Consider the following 23,960-nt stretch of genomic DNA (forward strand, 5'->3'; position numbering starts at 1 on the left):
CACAAAGGCTGGGCTGGGGCCGTGAGAGCCCCATCCTACGCTGCATGATGCCGGGTCTCAGCCTGGGAGACTTTTTCGCACGATTCTCAGCTTTTCCTTATGAGGGCAGGTATTGTGTTTCCTGGGTCCCATGCTGGTGGCATAGAAAGAGCCTGGATCAAACCCCACAGGCAAAGAGGGGACTGGTGCCACACTCGGCCTCTTTATTTGTGGAGAAAGCCAGCAAGCTCCCCAGCGTCCCTGCCACTCAGGTAACCATGACCCTGTGCCTGGCAGCCCCCAGCAAGAGTGAGGGGCCTGGTGCCATTGTGTCCCCCTGACACCACCCATTTGGAGGGGGATAGGACTTGCCCAGGAGCCAGCCCTGGGGACAGAAGGACCTCGTGCAGCTGCAGCTCTGCCCGAGGACAGGTCCCCTGCCCTAAGTGGCTGCAGCTTGCCGGGGCACACGGATCCTCTCACCCTGTGGCTTGGTCACACGCCCCTTCTTGCCCACATCCATGCCAGCCAGCGCGTGCTTGCCCTTGGCCATCTTGCCCTTGCGGTGGCCACACCACAGGCGCAGGCACTGCTCCTCCACCCGCTGCCGGTCGGCTGAGCTGGCGAGGTGCAGGATGTCCTTGTACCAGGTTTTGGGTGCAGGTGCTGCCAACCAGGGCTCAGGACAGGGTGGGTGCCTGTCCTCCCGTTGCCGGGGTGTAGCATGGGTAAGCTGCTCGCCCCCAAGAACCTTCAGGGCTGTCTTGGCCACCGTCTGGGTAAAGCCATGCTCCAGTGTTTTGCAGTAGTAAATCCCGGCATCACGGCGGTGCAGCTGGCGGAAGAGCAGCCCTTGCTCTGTCTGCAGGACCCGCTCATCTGTCTTTACCTGTTGGCCATGGCTGTGAGGTCAGTCCCTTGTCCCTTTGGAGGAAGAAGGGAAGGAGAAGGACAGGGTGGGTGCTGGGGTCTCACCTCATCCCTCTGCTCATCTGGGGGTCTCTGCACAAACCACTGCACACTGGCCTGCAGGGAGCGAGGCACACATTCCAGAAAGGTGCTGTTGTGCTCCATGCCATACAGCACCTTCTCTTCAACGTGTTCCAAGTCATCCACTGGGGCAGAGACAGAAGTGTGTACATGGTGAAGGCAAAGCCAAGCCACTCTACGCCCCATCACCTCCCCAGGTGGCGTGGCTTCAGTGCCCACCAGGGACAGACCTCCCCGAGGGCCACAGCTTTCCTTGGGACACCACGGGACAGGGTAATAGGGGTTCTGGACATCTTGGGACAGCCCAGGCTCTCACCAGTCAGGTTCTGGTCCAGGCACTGGTGCACAGAGCTGGTGTGGCGGACGTAGCGGCGCTTGCCCGAGGACTGGTAGCGGGTGCAGGCAGTGCCATCCCAGGCACAGTACGGGTCCCTGGCCAGGCAGCACTCGGCACAGGCAGTGCCATAGCTCTTGCACTGGTGCAGCCGCACCTGGGCCACCCCCAGGCTGGCACCCACATAAAGCTTTTGCTGGAGGACGGCACAACATGGCAATGATGGCAGCTACCTCCCAGTGGTGATGCTTGACCCCATCTTGTGTAGCCCCTCCTGGTCACCCACCCTGTCCCCAACCCCAGACTCACGCGCTTGACAGAGATCTCCATCTGAGTGATGGGCACCGGCACCTGCAGGACGAACAGCAGATAAAAGGCTTTGCCTAGCCTTGCCATGGGCAGCCCTGGGCCTCCACCTCCAAATGCTCAACAGCGTGGTGCCATCCCTCTAGCCCATTCCCATGAGCATCCCCCACCTTAAAAACCTGCAGCTCCTCCAGGACAACTTCCTCCGTCACAGCTGAGCTCTGCTTCTGCAGCACCACCACCTTCAGCACCGAGCCTGCATCTGGAGGAGGGGAATGGAGACATGACCTCACGCCATACCAGACATCCACACGTGCCACCTGCACTGCATACCCGTCCCTAAGAAGAGGACGTCATGCTGCCCATCCTCAGTGTCCACACGGTCCACCACGAGCTGGCGCAGGCCATGCTGCAGGTCAGTCTTCACCAGCAGCGGGCGGTGATGCCGCGGGCGCACAGCCCTGTACATGAGGGGGTGAGCACGGGCAAAGTGCAGCACCTCATCAGGCAGCTCCTTGGTGCTGCTGTATGGCCGCTGGGGCTGGTTGGTGGTCTTGCTGGGACACTGCAGGGACAGGAAGGACAGTGTTTGGTGCCAGCACACCCAGCCCCTTGTCAGAGCCAGTTTGGGTCCTTCCCCATCTTCCACTTTGGGATCATCTCCACCTTAGCCACTCTGGGGATAGTGACCCCATTGGGATTGGTCTCATCACCCCCATGGGGATGTGGGAACTGCTCACCACGCCTGGACGCGGGTAGGGCACGCGGCCCTCGTAGGCTCCCCACTGGTGGAGGGGGCTGTCCCGGTGCGCAAAGGGCCCATTGAAGACCTCGCGGATGTCGGCCATGCGGTAGACACAGATGGCAGAGCCCTGAAAGACATGGCTGGAAGGGGACAGTGACAGGTGCATCGGTGGAGGGCACAGGAGCTCTGAAATGTCTGTGCAGCCCAGACTGGGGCTGATGTCCCTTTGGGCTGGGGTTGAGCCACCCACCTGACAGTGCTGAAGAGCGCGTAGATCTCTGGGTTCTTCCCATCCTTGGTCCTCAGCAAAAAGACATCCTCTGTGGAAGAGCAATCCGAGCCCTGGGGTTGACTGGTGACCCTAAAGCCACAGAGGCACTGGGGTCCCCAGTCAGCCTGCCTCCATTACCCAGCTCATCGAAGTGGGTATCAATGCCACCAGGACCCGGGACAGAGCACACCAGGCGGGCTTTGTTGAAGGTGCTCCACTTGTTGACCAGCACCCTCTGGCCTCCAGCATCATTCTGTAGGGATAGGGGGCATCAGGGCCACCGCCATGACTGAGCACTCTGCACCCCTGGAGGCTTGGGAGCCTTCACCATCTCCAAAACTCAGAAATTTGCCACTGATACAGGAAACCACCCCAGGCTTTAGGTCCCCAAAACCAGGCACTGAGTAGGCACAAGAGGAACATATCTATGCCCTGCCATGTCCAGCATGGTGCCACCAGCATCTCACCACGCAGACCCGTGCCACCCGGCTGACGATGGTGTGCTCCTTGCTGTCTGCCTCCACCACCTTCTCCGTGAAGAAGAAATAGGCTTTGTCATCATCACGGTCATCGTTGTCTGGGATCATGTAAGCAGCCACGAATTTGGGGTCTAAAAGAGAGCCAAGAAAGGAAGCAGCTGCTATCTCTGCAGCTCACATACTGGCAAGAAATGGGTAAGGAAGACCCATGTGAGGGCACAGGATGGATGATACCATTGAGCAGGCGCTGGTCCACCTCAGTGCGCAGCGCAGCGCGGGTCCCGGTGCTGCGGAAGATGCCGGGATCACGGCCGAGGAAATCCGCAGTGAGGCCAGCATAGAGCTCCCCACCTGGCAGAGACACCCTGAGTGCCACAGTCCCCCCGGGCCCTGGGGACCTGTCCCAGTCCCAGTGCCCAGCATCACGGGGGACGCCAAGGGCAACAACTCACCGATGATGGTGCTGGCAAAAGCACGGTCAGGTTCATGTGGGCACCTGCCACGACCACTCTCCATGCTATTGGGGTCCAAGCTGAAGGCATGCTGGGTCTGGTGGAAGGTGGGACCATAATGGGGGCATGCTGGAGGCCTGCCCAGGGTTCACACCTAGCTTGCAGGCTCCCCATTCTCCTATGGGACCTGGAGCTTATGCTTTTTGGGGCAACCCATCAGCAGGAGCTGGGTTTGCCAGGGGGGTGGCAGATCTCTGGCTCCTGGCCAAGGCAAACATTGGGTCCAGAGTCCCCATGCAGCCTCACATCACAGGAAGGAGAAGGATGGGGGTAGGATGGTGCCTTGAGCAGGTCCCTACCTCGCCGCGGTGCCCCACGTAGATGAAGGTGCAGACGGGGTGGCAGGCACCCGTCCCACAGGCCAGCAGGTGTGTTCGATTGTAGGGCTGCAGCAGGCGGACGTAGTTGGCACAGTCGGTCTGGGGACAGGCAGGGAAGGGGGAGGCTGGTGGGGACCATATGGCAGGGCTGGGGCTGCACCGGGTGGGCTCCACCAGCCAAGAACCTCAGCGCATTGCAAAAGCAATGGGCTTTTGGCTGCTCCCACCCCCATTTTGTCCCTGCTTGCACTGAGTGAAGGGGAGGAAACAAAGGGAGGAAATGTGGGAGATGGAGACTCATGGCAGCCCTTGCCTCCAGATGCAGAGCGCCTGTGACAGCTCCTTGGCTATCTCCAGGCCCTGCTAGCCTGAGGACCAGTAGGGATGACTACCCTGGGGACATCATCCTCTTCCCCAGCAATGGAGAAATCATCCCTTACACCACAATCATATTCCTTGTGCCCTCGAGCTCAGTGCACACTCCATCCTCTCCAAAACCTGCCCATGTTATGGGACAGGTTATGGGGCTGACTAACGTGCAGGGGAGGCTTGCTCCATCCCCACTCTTCTCAGGCACAGTCTCCTTGTACTCAGCCTCTCCCAGTGCTGCCCACCCTACTCCATCATCGTGAGGCCCCTTGTCTACTGGGAGCCTGCTGTTGATCAGCCCCCAGCCTCCCTGCTGTTTATTTTCCCTTTGGAAAAAGCCTCCAAAATGAGTTAAAAAAATACATGTAAGGAAAAAAAAAAAAAAGAAAGAAAAAAGAGGGAAAACCAAGGCTGTCCCAGCTTGGATCTGTCAGAGCTTGGAAAATAAACACACTGAGCAGGACAGGCACTGCCGGGAGGGGTTTGTGTGGGGTGGGGGAACCTGGTGGCTATGGCCACCCCCCCCGCCGTCCTCCAGTTTCAGGTCAGGGCAGGGAGGATGTGAAGTAATTGCAAAGAGGGGAATGGGGTCACTAAGCCAGATCGAGCAGCACGTTTCCCACACAGGGGGGTAGTGGGGGTGGCAGTTCACCCCACAGCACAGCAGCTCACACCCCTCCATCACCACCCTGCTGAGACCATGCGCAGCTCCATGGATGCTCTGCCATGCAGGGCTGCAGGGAGGCTCCCAGCCCATGGATTTTGGCTCTCTTATCTCAGGATTCCCACCCCATCTGCTCCTGCACGCTTGGTGCCTCCACATTCGAGCTGCCCTGGTCCCATAGATGGGATTTGCAGAGCCTGGTGCTCCATCACCAGCTCCCTGCCTCAGTTTCCCCCATGCCTGCAGCAGTCCCATGGTCCCACATCCTAGCTATAGCCAGCTGCAGAGACTCACTGCTGGGTCCTTCCCCTTCCGAAAACACTCCTCCGTCTGTCCGGGCAGTGGTGGCCAGTAGATCTGGAACAAAAAGGTACTTTGGGAGCAGGTGGAGGGGACAGTGGGCATGGACCCCTTGTGACCCCCATCCCTGGGCTGCTGAGACAAGCTCGGGAACCACCACCCCCCAGCAGCTAATTGCTTTAGGATGCCTTTTGGAATCCTCGCTGTGCGGTGGCTTCACCTGGCACAGGGCGGTCACGATGCCTGCAGGACCCAGCTCACCTCCTTGGTGTCAGTGCTGGTCCTGTCCAGACGTAGGGAGTAGAGCACATCCTTGCCCCCAATGAAGAGCCTGTCACGGTACTCATCCAGGTAGAGGGAGCGGAATCCCAGGAAGCCCCGGTGGCCAAAGAAAAGGACGGAGCGGTTGGTACCCAGGAGCTCTGTGAGGCAGGGAGAGCAGAGTCAGTGGGAGCCATGCTGGCCCCAAAACCCCATGGGATGCTGCAGGAGCAGGGGCATGGGGCATGATGTGGCCAAGGGGCATCGTGGCATGGAAGAATGGAGAGGATTGATGTGACATAGCACTGAGATGTCCCAGGGCATGGGGCACAATGGGGAGGAGTGGCCACAGTATGGGCATCAAGGGATGCTGAGGTGATGAGGAAGTGACTTTGGAGTGACGAGGAGGGCAGTGGGGGCTCGGCAAGGTGGAGCACTGGGTATTGAATGCCTCAGCTCCATGGCACCCCCAGACCAGGGGACAGAGGGCAGGAAGGGGAGGGGTTCAGCTTCATTGAGCCTCAAAACTGCAGCACTGACCCCAGGCTTGGCCCCTGAGTGGAAGAGGAGGAGGACAAAGGACCATTGATGGGCACAGCCATCTCCAGACGCACCCAGAGGGCTGCCAGCTGCTGTGTCCCCATTCCCAGCCAGGGTGTACCCAGCACGGCCCAGGGTCTGTCCCCAGGAAGGGCGTGGGGGGGGGGGGGGGGGGGCAGTGGAGCCACATGCAGCCCTGAGACCCTCTGCCCCAATCCCTGGGGAACCCCACCCCAGGCACCCTCCCAGCCCCCCGATGCCTCCCCCACTCCCCTGGGCCAAACCCAAGAACACACCGTCGTCTCCTTCTGTTCCTGCCCAGCAATAATATTTTCCCAGCTCAGAATAACATTGGCAAAGCCAACAGGCTGCTTATATTGTTTCAAGCGTGGATTTCCCTTCTCCCCAGCCCCGGTCAATTCCTCCCACGCCTCATATTACACTGGCGCCGCATGCCCCCTCCCCAGGGACAGTCACCCGCCTGGGGGTCCCCATAGGGAGGGAGACCACCGAGGGGACAGCAGGAGCTGGGGGCACCACGCCCTGGGATGCACAGCGGGGATGGTCCCACTGCTGGGAGCCAGAGCGGATGGCAAAGAGTGGGCTGGGGCAGCAGGGTGAGCTGGGGACACGGCCACCCCAGCACTGCCACCACAGGAGGTGATGTTCCCTCTGCCCCTCTTGCTGCCCCAAAAGCAGCTCCGGAGAGCACAGCCAAGCGCACGCTAAGTGAGAGCAGGCTTTGGCTTTGCCCGGTTTTCATTTTTGAGGCGGTTCAGAGGCTCCTAATGGTTTTAATTGAAGTGTTCGTTCATTTCGTGGGAAATTTCAGCTTCTGTTTCCAATTTGGAAGAGGAACAGAGTAATCAGCTTAAGAAGAAAAAAAAAAAACCAACAACCAACGCTTCAAAAGGTTCCCTATGCCCTGGGGTGCTGGGCACCCGCCCGCCACCACGAGCCCTCATGGGACCAACGTGATGTCAGAGCCCATCAGGCAGCAAAGCAACACCCAAACCCCACACCCGGCTCCGCCAGGGACCCCAAAAGTTCCCACACATAGCCTGAAGCTATAGGATCCCACCACGGGCACCTGTCACCCCCGAGCAGAGCAGCCCCGCTGTGCCTCAGTTTCCCCATCCCAACAATTGCCTTGTGCCTTTGGGATTGTTTTATTTTTTAGAGCTGTTCGTCGCTTTTATGCAATATGGGGTGGGTTCGGACGCTCTGGAGCCCCACTCGGCTGTCAGGTTGGGCTGAAATCTGTGCCTGCATTCTACTGGGGGACCCAGGAGCGCGGGAGGAGATTAAATTAAACCCGAGTGCAGCGTTAATCGTGGCAGCCCCCGCGGATGGGCACAGCCGTGTGATGCCCTCGCTGCGCTCCCAGCACCGCGCCTCGATTTCCCCACCCGGCGCTGGAAACGAGGGCTGCTCCCCACCAGCCCCACTCCTCCCCTCCGTTCCACAGCCCCCATAGCCCACCCAGGACTCCCCATCCCCGGAGCCGCACCGAGATGCGATCCCCGCCCCATCACCCCCCCCCCAGCCAAAATCCCGACTCTTTTCCCCCCGGCCCGGCTCACCGCGGTAGGGCAGGCGGAGCCGGGGCGGGCTGCTCCCCGCGGCCAGCAGCGCGCCCCACAGCCAGCCCAGCGCTGCTGCCGCCCGCATCCTCCTCCCGGGGCCGCCGCTCCCCGGGGCCGATGCTTTTATGGGGCCGCGCTCCGCCCCGGCCCGCCCCGGCCCCAGCCCGGCCCCCGCCCCAGGAGCCCCAGGGGCTGCGTCCCACGGGAGGGGTGCGCAGGGGGTCCCCAGTCTCCGGTCCACAAAGAGTTATCGGGAGCAACTCCAGGGTTTTCCCCCAGTCAAGAGGATGGGGTGTAGGGAGGGTCCCCCGGGGGTGGTGTTCCGCTGGAGCACGGTGCTCTCCCAGAGCCCACAGGCCCTACACAAGCCGGGGACGCGGTGGGTGGGGACACGGGGAGCAGGACCACGGGTTGCTGTGTCGCGGTGGCCATGGGGACAAATCAGCCGGCAACGCGGAGCGGGCGGTGCGCCGTGCCTCCCGAGCTCCGGCACCGGCACCGGCGGTGCGTGGGAACCCCGTGCCGCATGCAGAGCTCTGCCGGTCCCAACCTGCACCGAAGTGCCGCGGTGGAGCTCGGCCAGCCCCGTGCACAGCTCCCCAGGGGTGGGCACAGCGTCTGGACCGGATGCGGCACCCTCGGGTGCTGGGCACAGCACGGCTGGGGGTGGGAGCAGGGAGCGGGGCCAAGCCTTCGGGCACCTCTGGCAGATGAGTGCGGGCTCCTGCCGGGGCTTGCACATCGCTGCCGGCTTTGGGGTCTGGCAGAGCCATCCTGGGAAGATCCCATAGGAGGGAGAGGGATCGACCCCCAGTGCCACAGTCTGAGAAGGATCCCACCCGGGCAGCATTCTGCTGGTGCAGCCCCTCCTCTGTCCCCAAGGAAATCAGAACACCCTCGGGGCTGTGGCTACCCACGGCACTGCCCATGAGCAGGCAGACAGACCTGCTCCTGGCCTTGCTTACCAGGAAGGTTTATTGAGTGAATGTGCACGGTCAGGATACAGGGGCACCAGCTGGGAGGCATGGCCCCAGCACCCCTGGAAGTGATCAGGGATGGCTGCAGGGGCACAGGGCACATGGGCTCCACTGGCACACGGTCCGCAGGGTGGCACAGCCAGGACACACGTGTCACCATCAGGCCAGCTCACAGCACAGCCTCAGCAGAGGGGCACGTAGAGACGTGGCACGATGCCCCCTGTCCCCTCCCAAAGGCTCAGCTCTCAGCAGGCAGTGGGGGCACAGAGGCCAGGGCAGGTAGGAGGCGGGCGTAGATGTCAATGCCCCGCAGGAAGACATCCTCGTTGAGGAACTCATTGTGGTCGTGGAGCAGCACTGGGGTGCGGTTCATGGGTGAGAAGCCGAGGGCTGGGTACCCTGCCTGGGGATGGGGGAGCACAGTGAGCCCGGGGTGGGCAGTGGGGCCACAGGTGGGCTGGGACAGGACTCACCGCCCGGATGTAGCGGCTGTCAGTGGCAGCTGGGAAGATCTCCAGCTTGAGAGGCAGCTTCCTGTAGGGCAAGCCATGGCATCAGCGTGGCACAGGGACAGCCAGGGTGCCTGCCTCCCTGACCCAGCCAAGGGCCCTAAGCCATGTACCCTACAGGATGCTCAATCTTATTCTTTCTGACACAACGGAGTACGGTGAGGTGGTGGCACGGCACAGGGCACCTCTCCTACACTGCCATGTCCCCAGGGTACACGAGGACCAGGGGGTGCACCCTAGGTGCCACCATCCCATAGCACTACTCACATGTCCCTGCAGACCCCGCTGAAGGCTTTCCACCACGGGTCAGACTCCTCGGTGGAGGTGATTTGCTGGTCCATGCATTTCTGAGCGATGGAGGCAGCGGTGGGCACATTGCAGGGGAGGGGCAGCACATCACGCTGAGCTCCCCCCACAGCCCCTCACCTGGTGAAACTCATATGTGACACCGTCCCCAGCCGCCTGGCACCACGCAGCCACCTGCTCCTCGAAAGCCTGCAGCAGGCAGCACAAGAGGGTGTGAGCAGAGGCACCCCCAGCCCATTCCCACAGAATGGGGCCAGCACCATGCCCACCTTCAGGTCCACGGTGGGTGGGATGCGGACGTCAAAGCCGACGGCCATCTCAGAGGGCACCACATTGAAGGAAACTCCCCCCTCCAGCATGGTCAGGTTGAGCGAGGTGACATCCCCCAAGGTCAGGCTTGTGTTGGACTTAAGCCTTGGGGGATGCAGGGGACAGTCACCCTCTGTCCCTAGAGGAGGAGGGGAAGTGCTCCCTGCCCCCACTCCCATGCAGGTAAACAGAAGCATGGGAATGTGGTGCCGGATCAGAGCCTCACTTGGGACCCCCTGGATGCCAAGAGAGGGCAAGGCCCCTCCAAGGACCACAGTGAGGCCAACGCAGCTCCTCCAGCCATGTCCTACCTCTGCTTCTCACTCTCCCTGAAGGCCAGGAAGGAGGTGATCACTTTGTGCTGGGGAGGCAAACATATGATGTAAACATCCCAGAACTACCTGGACAGTGGGTACCACGCAGCCCCTCCCCATGCCCCCCATCAGCAGCTCCCAGCCACAAGCCCGGTGCCCACTACAGAAGGCTCCCACCCCCAGACCCCACCAGGGCACACCACTGTCTCCATTCCCTTACCAACTTCTCAGCCGCGGTGTTTGTGATGAAGCGGGACCCATGCCCAGGGCTGCCTGTGCACTTCACCTTGATCCCTGAAGAAGAGGAGCTGAGCTGGGTGCACCCAGCAGCCCAGAACCCAGCAGAACAAGGGACAGGATGGCGGGCATGCCATTACTCACACCAAGGGCTCTTCTCTCCATAGAAGACACTGTAGGTGTCGGATGGGCTGGCCAAGCCTGTAGTGGGCACAGCAAGGGGGACAGATGTGTCCCAGCTGCGGGGTCAGGGGCTGGGATGGATACCCCATTGCCTTGGGGGCAATGCCAAATGTGCACGATGCCATGAGGTCCTGCTGGGTCCCAGCACAGCTATGCCATCACTCACCCTCATCTAGGGCAAAGCCCACATTGAGTGCTTTGAACTCCGGGCGCTGCAAGAACATCACCATGCCCTTGTGTCCGCCCACCTCCTCGTCTGTGGGGAGAAAATTGGCATGGGTGAAGGGATCCTCCACCCCACCACCGTGCTTCCATGCCAGCCTGGTGCCATTGGCCATCCCCAGAACCACACAGCCCTTCATTCTAGAGCTAGTGGAACCCAAAGCCTGGACAGGTTAGCAGGGGTGTCCCGTGCCCAGGATGCAGGGAGCCACACTGCGTCACCCAGCCCACCCTGTTCCTCAAGAGGGCACTCACCAGGCACAAAACTCAGGTGGATGGTGCGGGCAAAGCTCTTCCCTTCTGCCTTCAGCCTTCGGATGGCCTCAAGGTACCTACAGGTGATGTGAGGAGATGCTTTGAAAGTACTAGGTACAGGGAGCGGGGCTGACACCCCTGAGCCACCCTGTGCACCAAGCCCCCACTCACTGGATGGAGACACACTTCATGTCCTGGGCACCCCGGGCATAGATGTTGCCCTGGGAATCCTTAACAGCCTCGAAGGGTGGGTAGGTCCAGTGCTCCTGTGGGAACATCAGCCATGACCCCATGTCATGAGGCTACCCCTGTAACCAGCCCCTCCAACCCCGTACCTCGAAAACTGGCACAACATCAGTGTGGGAGTTGAGCAGGATGGAGCGCAGGCGGGGATTTGTACCCGGCCAGGTGAGGACCAGCACCACACGGCCCTGGCACACCTGTGAGCAAAGGCTGCATGTCACTGGGGTGGGACAGGGGGACGCAGGGGTTGGGACAGGCTCATTGCCCCCCCACTGGGCAGCCACAAGCAATTCAGAGGAAGTAAAACGGAGACCCTAAGCCTTGGGTGTCCCCTGTGCCAGCCACTGTCCCTTCCTGGCCAGACACAGGGGACATCTGCAGCCAGCGTCACCCTGCCTGGTCCCTGGCTAATCATAGCACAGCCAGCCACAAAGGTCAGAGGGACAGGCACAGTGCAGGCTGTGTGGGGGGAGCTTACGGCAGCACCTGGGTCAGCAGAGCATTAGGGCAGCAGCAGGCACCTCCTGCCACCCGTGGGGTGGTGGGGAGAGGACCTGACCCCCAGCCGTGCTGTGATGGGATGGGACCAGCCCTGGGGCTGCCCTGCTCACCTCCACTTTCTGGCACGTCAAGCCCAAGTCGGTGCCCACACGCTCCAAAAACTGAATGGCTGCATCTGGGGGTGAGAAAAGATGGATGAGGGGATGAATTCATACAAAGCAAGGGTGGCCTTGCTCAAAGCACGGTGGGCACTGCAGTGTTCCTTGCACCGCGACTGCAACAGCCCTGGCCTCGAGCATCAGGCACGTGGGTCCAAAGAACGATCCAAAGAGCGGCGCAGGGGAAGGAGCCGTGCTGCCAGCCTCGAGCCCAGGGTGCCCCCCCGCCGCATTCCTGCTCTCCTCACCGTAGTCAGGCTTGGGGTGCACGGTGTCGATCCTCAGGTACTCCCGGAAAAGTGTCACCGAAGGGTTCTCCGAGGCCCCCGCACTCTTCCCTTGCTTGCCGGGTGCCATTCCCGGACTGCAGAGCCGCGGGGGAAGAGACAGTTAAACCCCCCCTCCGCCCCCCTCTCCTCCGAAGCAGGACGGGGCAAAGTTCGGCCCTTGGGAAGGAACGGGGCTGAGGTGGGGGTGGAGGTGCCGTGGGGTGCGGCGGGGGCTGCAGGAGGGTGGCGGGGGGTGCGCGCACACGCGGAGCTCAGTGGGGTGCAGGAAGGAGGGAAACACCGCGGGTTTGTGGGGCGGAGGGCACGAGGAGCGCAGGGGAGCGCACGGTCCCACGGTTGGGGTGCGGGGAACCGGGGGACCGAGGGTGCGCGACCCCATAATCGGGATGCGGGCAGGGGACGGTAGGTTCGGGGCTGCCCCCCGCCCGACGCCGCCCGTTCCCGGCCCCGAACCCCCGCTGCCCCCGGCCCTACCTCCGCGCCGCCGTCGCTGCCGGCCCGTTCCCGCTCCGCCCCCCCGGCCCCGCTCCGCCCCGCTCCATCCCGCTCCGCCCCGAGGCGCTTGGGGACACGGCAGAGACCGGAGCACGACGTGTTTATTGGCCTCGGGACAGGCGGCTCGCAGCTCCTTCCTTCCAGCTCGCGGCCCCCTCCCACCCCGCCCCGCCAGCATCGCAGCACCGTGCCCAGAGCTCTGGCACCAGGGGTTGCCCTGACAGAACATCATCCTGAAATTCAGAGAAGAGACCAGGGGGCGGTGGGTGGGCACAGAACAGCCCCGTCCCCTCAAGGCAGTGGGCACAACCCCAAACTGCTGGAGCTCAGAGAGCGTTTGTACATCACTCTCAGTGTTTGTGTGGTTCTGTGCGGAGCCAGCACTTGGACTGGTGATCCCTGTGCACCTCTTCCAACTTGGGATATTCCACGGTTCTGAGCATGGAACCTCCGGTCCCAACCACAGGAGGGAGAGGTGATGCTGCAGGAGGGCAGTGCTGGTGAATCACCCCCAGCCTCACACTGCCTCCCCACCACCCAGCGAGGCACAGGGACAAAGCCACGGCCCCGCTGCCCTCTGCTCAGTGCAGCAGCACCCAGATCATTGCAGCTGGCCCAGGAAGCCCAGCAGGGCCCGGTGGAAGTGCTCTGGCTTGTCCATGTAGCAGGCGTGGCCAGCGCCGGGCAGCACAACCACGCGGTGCTTGGGGAGATGCCGGAGGCTCTGCAGGGCCTGCTGACCCAGGCCAGTGTCACGGTCACCGTACAGGATCAGAGTGGGCGTCTGAAAAAAAAAAAGGAGAGAAAGGATATCGGGGAGGTGGGATGTCAATCCCAGCCCAATCAGCACCTCTGTAAAGCTGCAGGAGAGCTGGGAGCACAGCTCCTGGCACCCCGCCGGCCCCACCTGGACCTGTCGGTACTGCATGGCGCTGTATTCCCGTGTGCCCACAGGTGCGATGGGCACGAAGCCGGCCAGCTGCTCGCCGTGTGCCAGGAGGAAGGGCAGAGCAAAGCGGCCGCTCATGGACGGGCTGACGAGGACCGGTCTCTGCAGGTGCAGCTGCTGCACGACACGCTGCAGGAGGGCCGCCCGACCCCGCTGCGTGAGCACCGACCCCGCGGGGGGCGAATCCCCATAGCCTGGGGGGGGGAAACAGAGGATGCGGGGCTGGGGCGCAGCAGGAGGGCACCGTGAGCCCTTTGGGTGCCAGCCTGGAGGGCCGGCAGCCCGCACCGCCCGCAGCACTCTCGGTCCTACCGGGCAGATCGATGGCGACGGCGCGGTGTCCTTCGGCGGCGAGCAGCGCCAGCGTGCCCAGGGCCTGCCACGTGCCGGAGGTGAAAGCCTGGCCGTGCAGCAGCAGCACGTCGGGCCTGCGGGGGAACACGAGGGCTCGGCACGCTGCGGGACAGCGGCAGCCCGGCGGGACGCGGGGAGCCGCGGCGGACCCACCTGCTGGACGCCGGGAGCCGCGGCACGGCGGCCTCCCTGTAGGCGACGGCGGGGTCGCCCGGCGCCACTCCCGCTCGCACCGTGGCGTTGGCCGGGCGTCGGGCCGGGGCATGGCGGCGGGCGGCGGGCAGCAGCAGAAGCAGGACGCAGACGAGCACGGCGCCCAGGGCCAGCAGCGCCGGGCGGCCGCGGGGCATGGCGGCCGGCGGGCCGCGCGAGGGTCGGGCTGCCGCCCCGCGGAGCGCCCGCGCGAATCCGGGGCCCGACCCCGTTCGGCCGCGCTCGGCTCGGCGTGGCTCGGGCGGGCTCGGCTGAGCTCGGCAGCGCTCGGCAGTGTTCGGCTGCGCTCGGCAGCGCTCGGCTCGGGTTGCGTTTAATCGCCATGAAAACAGGCGTTCGTCACACGATCCTCACGATCCACTCCGGCAGAAAGCATCCCCGTCCCCGAAATCAACGCCACGGTGTTGAGGGGACGCTCAAGCCGAGCCCCTCGTCCCCCTGCACACTACAAAAGCTCACAGGGCTCGGACAGGGCCCGGGTGGGGGCCCGGGTGGGGGCTCGGGGGGCTCAGGTAGCATCCGGCAGGGGTCCGGTACTACTGGGATGCGCTCGGCTCGGCTGGACTCGGGTGAACCTCGGCAGGGCTTGGCAGGGCTCGGCAGAACTCGGAAAGTGCTCGGAAGAGCTCGGCATGGCTCGGGCAGGTTCGGCTCGGGCAGGGCTCAGCACGGCTCGGGCAGGGTTCGGCTCGGCTCGGCTCGGCTCGGCTCGGTTCGGCTCGGGCACGGCTCGGCACGGCTCGGGCTGAGCTCGGCACGACTCGGCAGAACTCGGTTCGGCTCGGGCTAGGCTCGGCAGAACTCGGCTCAGCTCGGGCAGGGCTCGGCAAGCCTCGGTTCCACCCGCCCGCTCTCGGCCATGCCCGCCAGGCGGCGCCGCCGCTCCCTCCGCCCCCGCGGCCTTCGGACCCGGGCGGCGCCCCGAGGCCTGGGCCGGGCTGGGAGCGGTACCGAGCCATGGCCGGCGCGCAGCTCACCGAGGGCACCGTGACGGTGGAGGGGCAGAGCCTCTTCTACCGGGAGGCCCGCCCGCAGCAGGCCCCGCGGCTGAACGTGCTGCTGCTGCACGGCATCCGCTTCTCCTCGGACACCTGGCTGCAGCTGCGCACGCTGGCCGTGCTGGCTGACGCCGGCCACCGGGCCGTGGCCATCGACCTGCCGGGTAAGGCACGGCCGAGGGCACGTGGCGACGGCGCGGTGGCAGCCGTGTGACGCACAGCCCCTCGCTCCCAGGGCTGGGCCGCTCCAAGGACGCCGCGGCCCCCGCTCCGGTGGGGCAGCCGGCACCGGGAGCCTTCCTGAAGGCGGTGGTGGAGGCGCTGGGCCTGGCCCCGGCCGTGCTGGTCAGCCCGTCGCTCAGCGGCATGTACTCGCTGCCCTTCCTCTTCCAGCACGGGCACCTGCTGAAGGCCTACGTGCCCGTGGCGCCCATCTGCACGGAGAAGTTTGAGGCGGAGCGGTACGCCAGCGTCCAGGTAATGGGGTTGGGCGTGGAGCGTCTTGCCTTCCTGACCCCCATTCTCCTCTGGGAGACGGGGAATGGGAAGGAGAGGTGCTCCTGCTGGAGGTGCAATGCGTGGCCGCAGCCTGTGTTCCTCTCCGCAGACACCCACCCTGATCGTCTATGGGGACCAGGATGTCGAGCTGGGCCAGGTCAGCCTCAGCAATTTGCGACACTTGGCCCGCCACCAGGTGCTGGTGCTGCAGGGTGCCGGGCACGCCTGCTACCTGGACAAGCCCGAGGAGTGGCACCGTGGGCTGCTGGCCTTCCTGCAGCAGTTGGAGTGAGTGGGATGTGGATGGCCCTCCTTGGCTCCACTGCTTCGTCGGGACCAAATAAAACCCTGAGATGTGCTGCCGCCCTGCTGCTTTGTTCCCTCCTCACCGTGGCACGTGCAGCAGGGGACGGGCACCCTCCTCCTGGCCTCATCCCCATCATCTTATCTCCTGCTTTGTTCCCTCCTCACTGTCTCACACACATTGGTTGACGGCAGCCCTCCTCCCGGCCTCATCCTCATCCTCTTCTTCCTCTTCCCGCCCCTCCGGCTGCACACCCACTCCTAGGTTAATCCACAGGGGCTTAAAAGGTGACTGTTGTCCCCAGCCGTCCCCTGCCTGCGGTGGCAGCCAGCATGTCCCAAGCACCCGGTGGATTTATGGTCACCAACAGATGGGGGGGAAAGGCAGGGGAGGCCAGACAGACGCCTGGCTGGACAGACAGAGTGCCGCTCCGTGCCCGCCACCTGCCTTTCCCCACTTGGTGCTGTTGAGCCGGCCCTGGGGATGCAGATGGAGCCGGCAGCGGGGTGCCACCCCCCCCCCCCCGTGCTCCCCCTCCAAGCCTGCCTGGGCTTTATCTGCTTACGCCAGGGCCTATGAGGATTTAGCGGGGGAGGCACGCGGGCTGCGGGGGGGTGACACTGGCAACGTGTCGGTGTGTGATGGGGGGCAGGGAGGGGGGTAGGGGCCTGCTGGCACGGGGGTGCTCAGCACTTTGCAGCATCCATCTGCTGCTCCGGCACCGCAGCCCTAAGGGTGCCCACCCCCAACAGCACCCCTGGGTGCCGCCGTCCCGGCATTGCCCGCCCGGTGCCCTTGAGCCCTTGAGCCCTGCCAGCTGATCGGCTTCCAGGAACAACAACAAAAAAAAAAGCAATTACAAAGAGGGGCGATGTGTGAGCCAAGTGTGGGGGGGGGACAGGAATGTCCCCAGCGGTGGCAGATGGCCTTACCCAGGGTGCATTGTTCCTTTTAGTGTCTCTTATCCGCTGTAATAGGATCCCGGAGGGAGGGCTGTGGGAGAGGGGAAGAGCGAGGGGGGCCCCAGCGGGCCGGGGTGGGGGCCGGGGCTGCCAGCCTGCCCCGAGCCCGTCAAGCGGCTCATTGTTCGCGGCCCGGGTGGCACGGGGCGGCCCCGGCGGCATGCGGCACTGAGCGGCGGCGGTGCGGAGAGGTACCGGGCTGCGAGCGGGGCGGGGGGAGCGGAGAAACTTTCCTTTTGGGCGATGGGGGGTGGCCGCGCTGTCCCCTCACCACGTCCCGCTGCCACCCGGCACCCGGCCCTTGTCCCCACGCCCCCCCGGCGGCAGACGACACCGTGCTTCCCCCTCCCCCCACTCCGCACCCCCCTCGCCACCGGCTCTCGTGCCCCCGCTTTTGTCCCCGTCGGGTCACCCGTGGGGGCTCGGGGGCCGCTGGCGCTGCCGCCGCCCCACCCCGCTCCCCTGATGGCCACCTCGGCGGCGAGCCTTGCCAGCACCCAGAATAGCCGTGCCCCCTCCCCCCGACAGCGTCCGCTGATCGGGCCCCATCCCCACCGCGGGTGCTTTGTTCCAAAGCCGCTTGGCATCGCCGCCGGCATCCCGCCCACCCGCTCCCGGACACGCGGCGATTGTCCCCTGCTGTCCCCTCCCCGGCCGCCTTCGGGCGTGAGGTGCTGCTGGGTGCCTCCCCCCTTCCCCTAGGCAGCCCCCAGCCGGGGGTCCGGCCACCCCCAGCCCAGGGGTCGGGACACCTGGCCGTACCCCGCAGGAATCCCCCATGTCCCCCAGGCCATGGCATCGCCGGACAGAGCGAGCGGCCCCAGAGAGCCGCAGCTCAGCATCACCCTGACCCTCCGCATGCTGATGCACGGCAAGGTAACCTGCCCTGGGGATGGGGGAGTGGTTCCGGGGAGGATTTTGTGCCCCTCACCCTAAGTCTGGGCTGTCCTCACCCCTGGGGACACGTGGTTGGTGATACTGAGATCGCCTGCTAACAGAGCTGCCCTCTGCTCCCACAGGAGATCGGCAGCATCATCGGTAAGGTAAGAGCCGGGGGATTTGGGCTGTGCCACCCCGGGGGGCTCCTGGCCCTGACAGCCAGCCCTGTTCCTCTTCCCACAGAAAGGAGAGACAGTAAAGAGGATACGGGAGCAGGTAAGGGCGCATGGGGTGGTTACGGGTCCTGGTGCCTGCAGGTGGCTCATGGCTCTGGGTGGGATAGGGGACTGCAGGGAGGGGGTGACACAGAGCTGAAGCAGTGCTGAGCTCTGTGCCCCTGATGGGATGCACCACCGTCCCCAGAGCAGCGCGCGCATCACCATCTCGGAGGGCTCCTGCCCCGAGCGCATCACCACCATCACCGGCTCCACCGATGCCGTCTTCCGTGCCGTCTCCATGATAGCCTTCAAGCTGGAGGAGGTGGGCCTGCCATATAACGGGGCTCTGGGAGCCCAACTCTCCCAGGGGAAGCCAGACATTGTGTGTGTGTGTGTCCTTCCGCAGGACCTGGGGGACGGGACGGCAGCAGGGAGGACACCAGTGACGCTGCGTCTTGTCATCCCGGCCAGCCAGTGCGGCTCACTCATCGGCAAGGCGGGCACCAAGATCAGGGAGATCCGGGAGGTGAGATCCCCCGGCGCGATGCAGGAGCACAGTGTCCCCCCGCCGGTCCCACCCAAGTCCCACAGTCCCCCTTTTTTCTCCCCAGAGCTCAGGGGCTCAGGTGCAGGTGGCTGGCGACCTGCTGCCCAACTCCACGGAGCGTGCCGTCACTGTCTCAGGGGTGCCGGACACCATCATCCAGTGTGTGAGGCAGATCTGTGCCGTCATCCTGGAGGTACCGTCAGCCATCTCACGGTGCTGTGGGGTGTGGTGTGGGCTGGAGGAACCTTGACCCCATTGCTCATCCCCTCCACCTCCTTTCCTCCCTGTTCAGTCACCTCCTAAGGGGGCCACCATCCCCTACCACCCTGGGCTCTCCCTGGGCACCATTCTGCTCTCTGCCAACCAGGTAAGGGGCACTGGGGCAGGGGGACACCCTGACTGCATGGGCACAGGTCCCTGCGTGGTTCCCAGCTGATACCCATTGTCCCCCTCAGGGTTTCTCCATGCAGGGGCAATACAGCGGGGTCTCTCCGGCAGAAGTGAGTTTCTCCCAGCCCTGCTCCTTGGTTCATGGGGCCAGTCCTGGGGGTGTCTCCATGGGTACAGAGTCTGGCAGCCTGTAGCTGGGGTGGGGTGGAGTGGGATGGGATGTGGTATGATGGGAAGGTGTGGGATGGGGTGGTATGATGGGAAGGTGTCAGATGGGGTGGGGTGGGGGATGGGTTGACATGGGATGACATGGGGTGGGGTGGAATGGAGTGTGGTGGAGTGGGGTGGGGTGGGATGAGGTAGAATGGGATAAGATGGGGTACGATGGAAGGAGGTGGGACAGAATGGAATGAGATGGGATATGATGGGAGGGGGTGAGATGGGATGTGATGGGGTATGATGGGAAGAGGGTAGGATGGGATAGAATGAAATGGGGTGGGATGGGGTACTATGGAATGGAATGGAGTGGGGTAGGATGGAAAGGGTTAAAATGAGGTGGAATGGGATGGGATGGGATGGGATGGGATGGGATGGGATGGGATGGGATAGGATGGGGTACAGTGGGAGGGGGTGAGATGGGATGGAGTGGAATGGGATGGGACTCAGTATAATGAGATAGGGTGGGGTGGAATGGGATAGGGTGTGATGAGATGGGTTGGAGTGGAATGGGTTGAGGTGGGGTGGGATGTGCACTGTGTGGATGCCAGAGTCCAGCCAGGGTCTTGAAACCATGCCATCAAACCTGCCTTCCTATTGTCTCATCTCCTCTCTCTCCCTGGACAGGTCACAAAACTGCAGCAAATGTCGGGGCACACCGTCCCCTTCCCACCACTGGGCCACCCACCCTCCATGGTTCCAGGTGAGCTCCCCATGGGGCTGGAGACAGTGAGTTGTGCCCTTCTTGCTCCTTGCTGGGCCCTTGCAAGAGCATGGGAGGCCATGTCCTCTCCTCCTGTCTCCAGCCCCATCTCTTTGGCATGCCATCACACACCAGAAAGTCCCTGTCTTTGGTCTCCTGATGTCCCAGACTCTCCACCCCAATAACAGGAGTTCCAATGCCCACATCCCATCTTCCCTGTGGCCTTTTCTTATTGGTCCTTTGGGTTTGTCTTCACAGCAACATCCTCCCGTGTTTGGAGGGGCTGCTGGAGACCCCCCTAACTCCACCATTTCTCCCTCCAGGGCTGGACTCAAACTCCCAAAGCAGCTCTCAGGAGTTCCTGGTGCCCAATGATGTAAGTGTGGGTCCTCACCAAGTCCCCATTTCCCCATATTTATCCTCCCCGCTCACCTTGGTGCTCCCCCCCAGCTGATCGGCTGCATCATCGGCCGGCACGGCAGCAAGATCAGTGAGATCCGGCAGATGTCAGGCGCCCACATCAAGATTGGGAACCAGACCGAGGGCTCCAGTGAGCGGCACATCACCATCACAGGGTCCCCCGTCAGCATCACGCTGGCTCAGTACCTCATCACCACCTGGTAAGCGCCCCAAAGAGCTGGGGCTGGATGCTGGCACCGGTAACAGAAGGCACGGGGCGAAGGTCCATGTGCCCTACAGCGGGCAGGTGGCCCCTTTGTCACCGTGCCCCTCACCATGCCACTTGACCCCCCCCAGCTTAGAGACGGCCAAATCTACCTCCCAGGTGCCACTCGGCCCTGGCTCCGTGGATCTCGGTGTGGGCTTCTCGCAGCCGCTCGCTCCGGGCTCCAGCGCAGCGCTGCCTGCTGTCCCTGCCACCCCCCCGGCTCTGCTGGGCACCCCCTACGCCCTGTCTCTCTCCAACTTCATCGGCCTGAAGCCACTCTCCTTCCTGGCGTTGTCCCCATCCTCCGCGGCAGGTGCCAATGGTGGCACTGCCACCTACACGACCAAGATCTCGGCGGCCAACGGCACCAAGAAAGCTGACCGGCAGAAGTTCTCCCCCTACTGAGCCCCTCTGTGGGTGAACAAGGGAGGTCCTGGTACCACCTGGTACCGAGGACACCCCTTGTCCTTCATCCCTCCCCCAGTCGTCCCCCCAGCATCCCATGCCCAGGGGAGGGGGGCCCAGAGGTGATGGCTTCTGGAGCAAAGAGTTGCTTCAATGCCCATCCTGGCAGCACTGTGTCCCCTCTCCCCCCCAAACTTGCTATGGTATGGGTAGGAGGGCTGTCCCTGCTGGAGGGGGGGGCATCCTCCCACTCCCTGGTGTCTCTTGTCCCTACCCTTGCCCACACTGCTGTCCTTCTGCCATCCCCAACCCTCTGGGCTGAACCCCAGAGCTGCTGAGGGGCTGCCTGGCCTCTGTGGTGTTCCCCCATCCCCTGGCTGTGTCAGGGGGACTTTCCCCTGGGCAGTCACCTCCCCTCCCAGCAACACTCCCAAGAGCCTGCTGGCTTGGAAATGCTGTATATATAAGTCTATATTTTTCCTCCTTTGTAACTTATCAATGGTTTAATAAAAAGATCAAATTTATGTGAAAAAGATACATTTTCCAACCCCAAGTGGAGACTCCCCCAGCTCAGGGGGGTGCATGAGGTGACAGCAGAGGAGTGGCCCTGTGGCCAGTGATCTTCCCTGAGCCCCCTCCCTGCCCCGGGCACCTTTCCCCAGCCCCTATTGCTGGAGTGGGGTTTCCTATTTTTGGAGACTGGGGGCACAGCATCCCCTGCAGCAGCATCCTGACTTTCAGGAGGGGAGATACGGGGCACCATGGGCACTGGTGTTATGGTGTTAGTGGTGTTATCTGGGCTGGGGATGGTGCAGGGTGACCCTGGCAGGAGTCCCACAGGGGGATGGTCCCCCAAACTGTAGCCCCTCAGCTTCCCATGTCCCATGTGCTGCAGGAGCCAGGGATGTTCCCAGCATGCAGAATGGAAATGACAGCACCCGAAATGCAGCCAAGAGCCCTTCCTCCAGCATGCAGACTGGGACAGCAGGCAAAACATGGACCAGGTGCAAAGAGGATGGGTCCCAGAGCTATAGTGGCACAGAGCTCTGCTCTTGGACACTCTCTTCGGGAACCTGGCCTGGGATGGGGCAGCCGCCCTTGCCCTGCTCCAGCCTGTTCCTGGGGCTGATGCACCCAGCGTGGGTTTCCAGCGTGCAGGTAGCCCTCTGGAGGAACTGCAGGACGTTTTCCTGGACAGAGGCCTCAGAAATGGCCAAGCACAGCTCCTGGCCCAGCGGACGGTGGAGGAGACTGCGCCAGAGCCGGGCCAGCTCCTGGCGGATCTGTCGGTTCAGCAGCCCATAGAAGAAAGGGTTGATGGCGAAGGAGGAGTAGGCAATCCAGGTGACCACCATCTCGCTGTGCCCACCGCCCTCCGCAGCGGCACCCACGGAGGAGTGCAGGTGGAAGGCAAAGAAGGGCAGCCAGCAGCACAGGAACTGTCCCACGATGAGGAACAAGGTGAGGATGGCCTTGTTCCCTCCCAAAAAGCGTTCGGGTGCCAGCCGGGGCAGCGGCAGGTTCCGCATGGTGACGATGGTCAGTTGGCTGGCAATGGAGTCGCAGCGGGGCCGTGGGGCAGCTGCTGGGGCAGGTGTGTGCTGTAGGGCTGCCAGCCGGGCCACCCGGTAGACACTGCAGTAGACGGCGAAGATGATAATGGTGGGCAGGATGAAGCAGGCGATGCTAAAGATGATGACAAAAGCCTTCTTGTGGGCCCCAGGGCTCCAGTAGACCGTACAGCGGCTGGCGCTGGTGGCCCCGTTGTCTTGAGGCCAGCCCACCAGTGCCAGGATGGTGATGAGGACAGACTTGATCCAAATGAGGATGACCCCGGCCACAGCCAGCCTGATGGTCATCTTGACCTCGTAGCGCAGGGGGTGGACAATGTAGTAGTACCGCTCAACGCTGATGACGGAGACGGTGAGGATGGAGGCGCTGATGAAACAGACGTTAAGGAATATCAAGGCCTGGCACTCAGCGATGCTGTAGATGACCCTGTCGAAGCAGGAGGAGCTGGAGATGATCCCCAGAGGCATAAGGAAGATGGCAGAGAGGAGGTCAACCACGCAGAGGTGGCAGACGAAGATGAACTTGCGGACGAGGGGGGTCTTCAGGATGACCACCATCACCACCACATTGGCCACTAGAGCAGTGATAGTGAGCAGGACCATGCAGAGGAGGCCCAGCACCTCCTGTGCTGTGGATTGCTCTGGAATGGTGGGGTACTCCAGGCTGGCTGTGGCATTTGGCCCCATCCGGCTAGCCATACCCACAGGGACTAAGCCAGCAGCTCTGCTGCCGATATCACACAGACAGACTTCCTGCATCCCATGGAGGGAGAGCCCACCGTGGGCATGGCCGCTGTCTTCTCATGGCCCCTTGCCTGCTGGGGAAGGAGAAGGTGAAGGAGCAAAACCAGAGCCACAGAGAAATGCAGAGGTAGTCTCCAAAAAATCGCAGAGAGATGGCGGGGCAGGGATGACACAGGGGGACCTGCTGGCACCCCAGGCAGCCTGACACCCCATCCCCTGTCCCGCAGAGGGACAAAGCCAACCCCACCCACACCATCGCTGCAGCCCCTGCTCTGGGTCCCTCTCCTCACTGCCAGGGGTCACTAAGCAGTGGGGTGGCACCCACATACCTTGGCTCCTTGGGTACAGGCAATGCTTCCTTCTCTGGGACCGGTCCTTGTTACCAGCACTGCTCATGCTGCAGGAGTGGGGTTCCCGGCGGCCACATCCACCCCTCCCTGGCTGTCACCCATTAGTCATCCTGTTTGCCTGTCGCCGATGGCACCGGCTGTCACCCCCGGGCTCTGCCCGCCCACTGACAACGCTGGGGACAGCTGCTGGGTCCTAGCAGCCGGCGGGCGACAGGGCAGGGAAGACTGGGGGTCTGCAGCCAAAAGGCCCTTCCCACACTGAAACATACTACAAAGTGTAGGGGGCTGGTGCTGCAAGAATGGGGAGTGGAGGGTGTCCTCAAGGCAGTCCCCACTT

The 23,960-nt window shown here is 63.2% G+C and overlaps 6 protein-coding genes across 10 annotated transcripts; 2 read left to right on the forward strand and 4 right to left on the reverse strand.

Annotated features, from left to right (window-relative positions):
- Window positions 1-172: 172 nt before the first annotated feature.
- SEMA3G (semaphorin 3G) lies at window positions 173-7,787 on the reverse strand. The gene is made up of 16 exons (XM_031611695.2): window positions 7,654-7,787; window positions 5,531-5,691; window positions 5,264-5,326; window positions 3,916-4,035; window positions 3,557-3,653; window positions 3,339-3,455; window positions 3,093-3,235; window positions 2,764-2,878; window positions 2,605-2,674; window positions 2,350-2,494; window positions 1,943-2,174; window positions 1,780-1,871; window positions 1,613-1,654; window positions 1,286-1,499; window positions 955-1,094; window positions 173-868 (listed from the first exon to the last, which is right to left on the reverse strand). The coding sequence occupies exons 1-16, from the start codon at window positions 7,739-7,741 to the stop codon at window positions 422-424; spliced, it is 2,286 nt and encodes a 761-aa protein (XP_031467555.2). The 5' UTR covers window positions 7,742-7,787; the 3' UTR covers window positions 173-421.
- An 811-nt stretch (window positions 7,788-8,598) lies between these two features.
- ACY1 (aminoacylase 1) lies at window positions 8,599-12,710 on the reverse strand. The gene is made up of 15 exons (XM_031611679.2): window positions 12,635-12,710; window positions 12,119-12,234; window positions 11,823-11,887; window positions 11,304-11,408; window positions 11,140-11,234; window positions 10,969-11,045; window positions 10,658-10,747; window positions 10,453-10,509; window positions 10,292-10,365; window positions 10,069-10,118; window positions 9,718-9,862; window positions 9,569-9,637; window positions 9,410-9,489; window positions 9,107-9,167; window positions 8,599-9,036 (listed from the first exon to the last, which is right to left on the reverse strand). Exons 1-15 carry the CDS (start codon window positions 12,700-12,702, stop codon window positions 8,872-8,874), a joined length of 1,317 nt encoding a protein of 438 aa, XP_031467539.2. The 5' UTR covers window positions 12,703-12,710; the 3' UTR covers window positions 8,599-8,871.
- A 13-nt stretch (window positions 12,711-12,723) lies between these two features.
- ABHD14A (abhydrolase domain containing 14A) lies at window positions 12,724-14,366 on the reverse strand. Its single transcript, XM_031611684.2, has 4 exons — window positions 14,112-14,366; window positions 13,917-14,032; window positions 13,563-13,798; window positions 12,724-13,439 (listed from the first exon to the last, which is right to left on the reverse strand). Exons 1-4 carry the CDS (start codon window positions 14,306-14,308, stop codon window positions 13,257-13,259), a joined length of 732 nt encoding a protein of 243 aa, XP_031467544.2. The 5' UTR covers window positions 14,309-14,366; the 3' UTR covers window positions 12,724-13,256.
- A 670-nt stretch (window positions 14,367-15,036) lies between these two features.
- Window positions 15,037-16,030, forward strand: LOC116241068 (putative protein-lysine deacylase ABHD14B). The gene is made up of 3 exons (XM_031611685.2): window positions 15,037-15,333; window positions 15,405-15,646; window positions 15,777-16,030. Exons 1-3 carry the CDS (start codon window positions 15,129-15,131, stop codon window positions 15,957-15,959), a joined length of 630 nt encoding a protein of 209 aa, XP_031467545.1. The 5' UTR covers window positions 15,037-15,128; the 3' UTR covers window positions 15,960-16,030.
- A 140-nt stretch (window positions 16,031-16,170) lies between these two features.
- On the forward strand, window positions 16,171-21,493 carry PCBP4 (poly(rC) binding protein 4). Of its 4 annotated transcripts, none has more exons than XM_090148017.1 (13): window positions 16,171-17,124; window positions 17,703-17,809; window positions 17,953-17,976; window positions 18,056-18,088; window positions 18,236-18,352; window positions 18,437-18,556; window positions 18,642-18,770; window positions 18,870-18,944; window positions 19,033-19,077; window positions 19,811-19,886; window positions 20,210-20,262; window positions 20,337-20,506; window positions 20,643-21,493. In XM_090148017.1, exons 2-13 carry the CDS (start codon window positions 17,726-17,728, stop codon window positions 20,956-20,958), a joined length of 1,242 nt encoding a protein of 413 aa, XP_090004143.1. In that variant the 5' UTR covers window positions 16,171-17,124; window positions 17,703-17,725; the 3' UTR covers window positions 20,959-21,493. The 4 variants fall into 4 exon arrangements, with proteins under 4 accessions (XP_090004143.1, XP_031467541.1, XP_090004144.1 ...); XM_031611681.2 differs by having other exon boundaries at window positions 17,723-17,809; XM_090148018.1 differs by having other exon boundaries at window positions 17,723-17,809; window positions 20,671-21,493.
- Window positions 21,426-23,742, reverse strand: GPR62 (G protein-coupled receptor 62). Of its 2 annotated transcripts, none has more exons than XM_090148015.1 (2): window positions 23,603-23,742; window positions 21,426-23,347 (listed from the first exon to the last, which is right to left on the reverse strand). In XM_090148015.1, the coding sequence occupies exon 2, from the start codon at window positions 23,286-23,288 to the stop codon at window positions 21,987-21,989; it is 1,302 nt and encodes a 433-aa protein (XP_090004141.1). In that variant the 5' UTR covers window positions 23,289-23,347; window positions 23,603-23,742; the 3' UTR covers window positions 21,426-21,986. The 2 variants fall into 2 exon arrangements, with proteins under 2 accessions (XP_090004141.1, XP_090004142.1); XM_090148016.1 differs by having other exon boundaries at window positions 21,427-23,344; window positions 23,603-23,734.
- Window positions 23,743-23,960: the final 218 nt, after the last annotated feature.

The sequence above is a fragment of the Phasianus colchicus genome, chromosome 11, assembly GCF_987193195.1.
Source record: "Phasianus colchicus chromosome 11, bPhaCol1.hap1.1, whole genome shotgun sequence".
NCBI lineage: Eukaryota > Metazoa > Chordata > Aves > Galliformes > Phasianidae > Phasianus > Phasianus colchicus.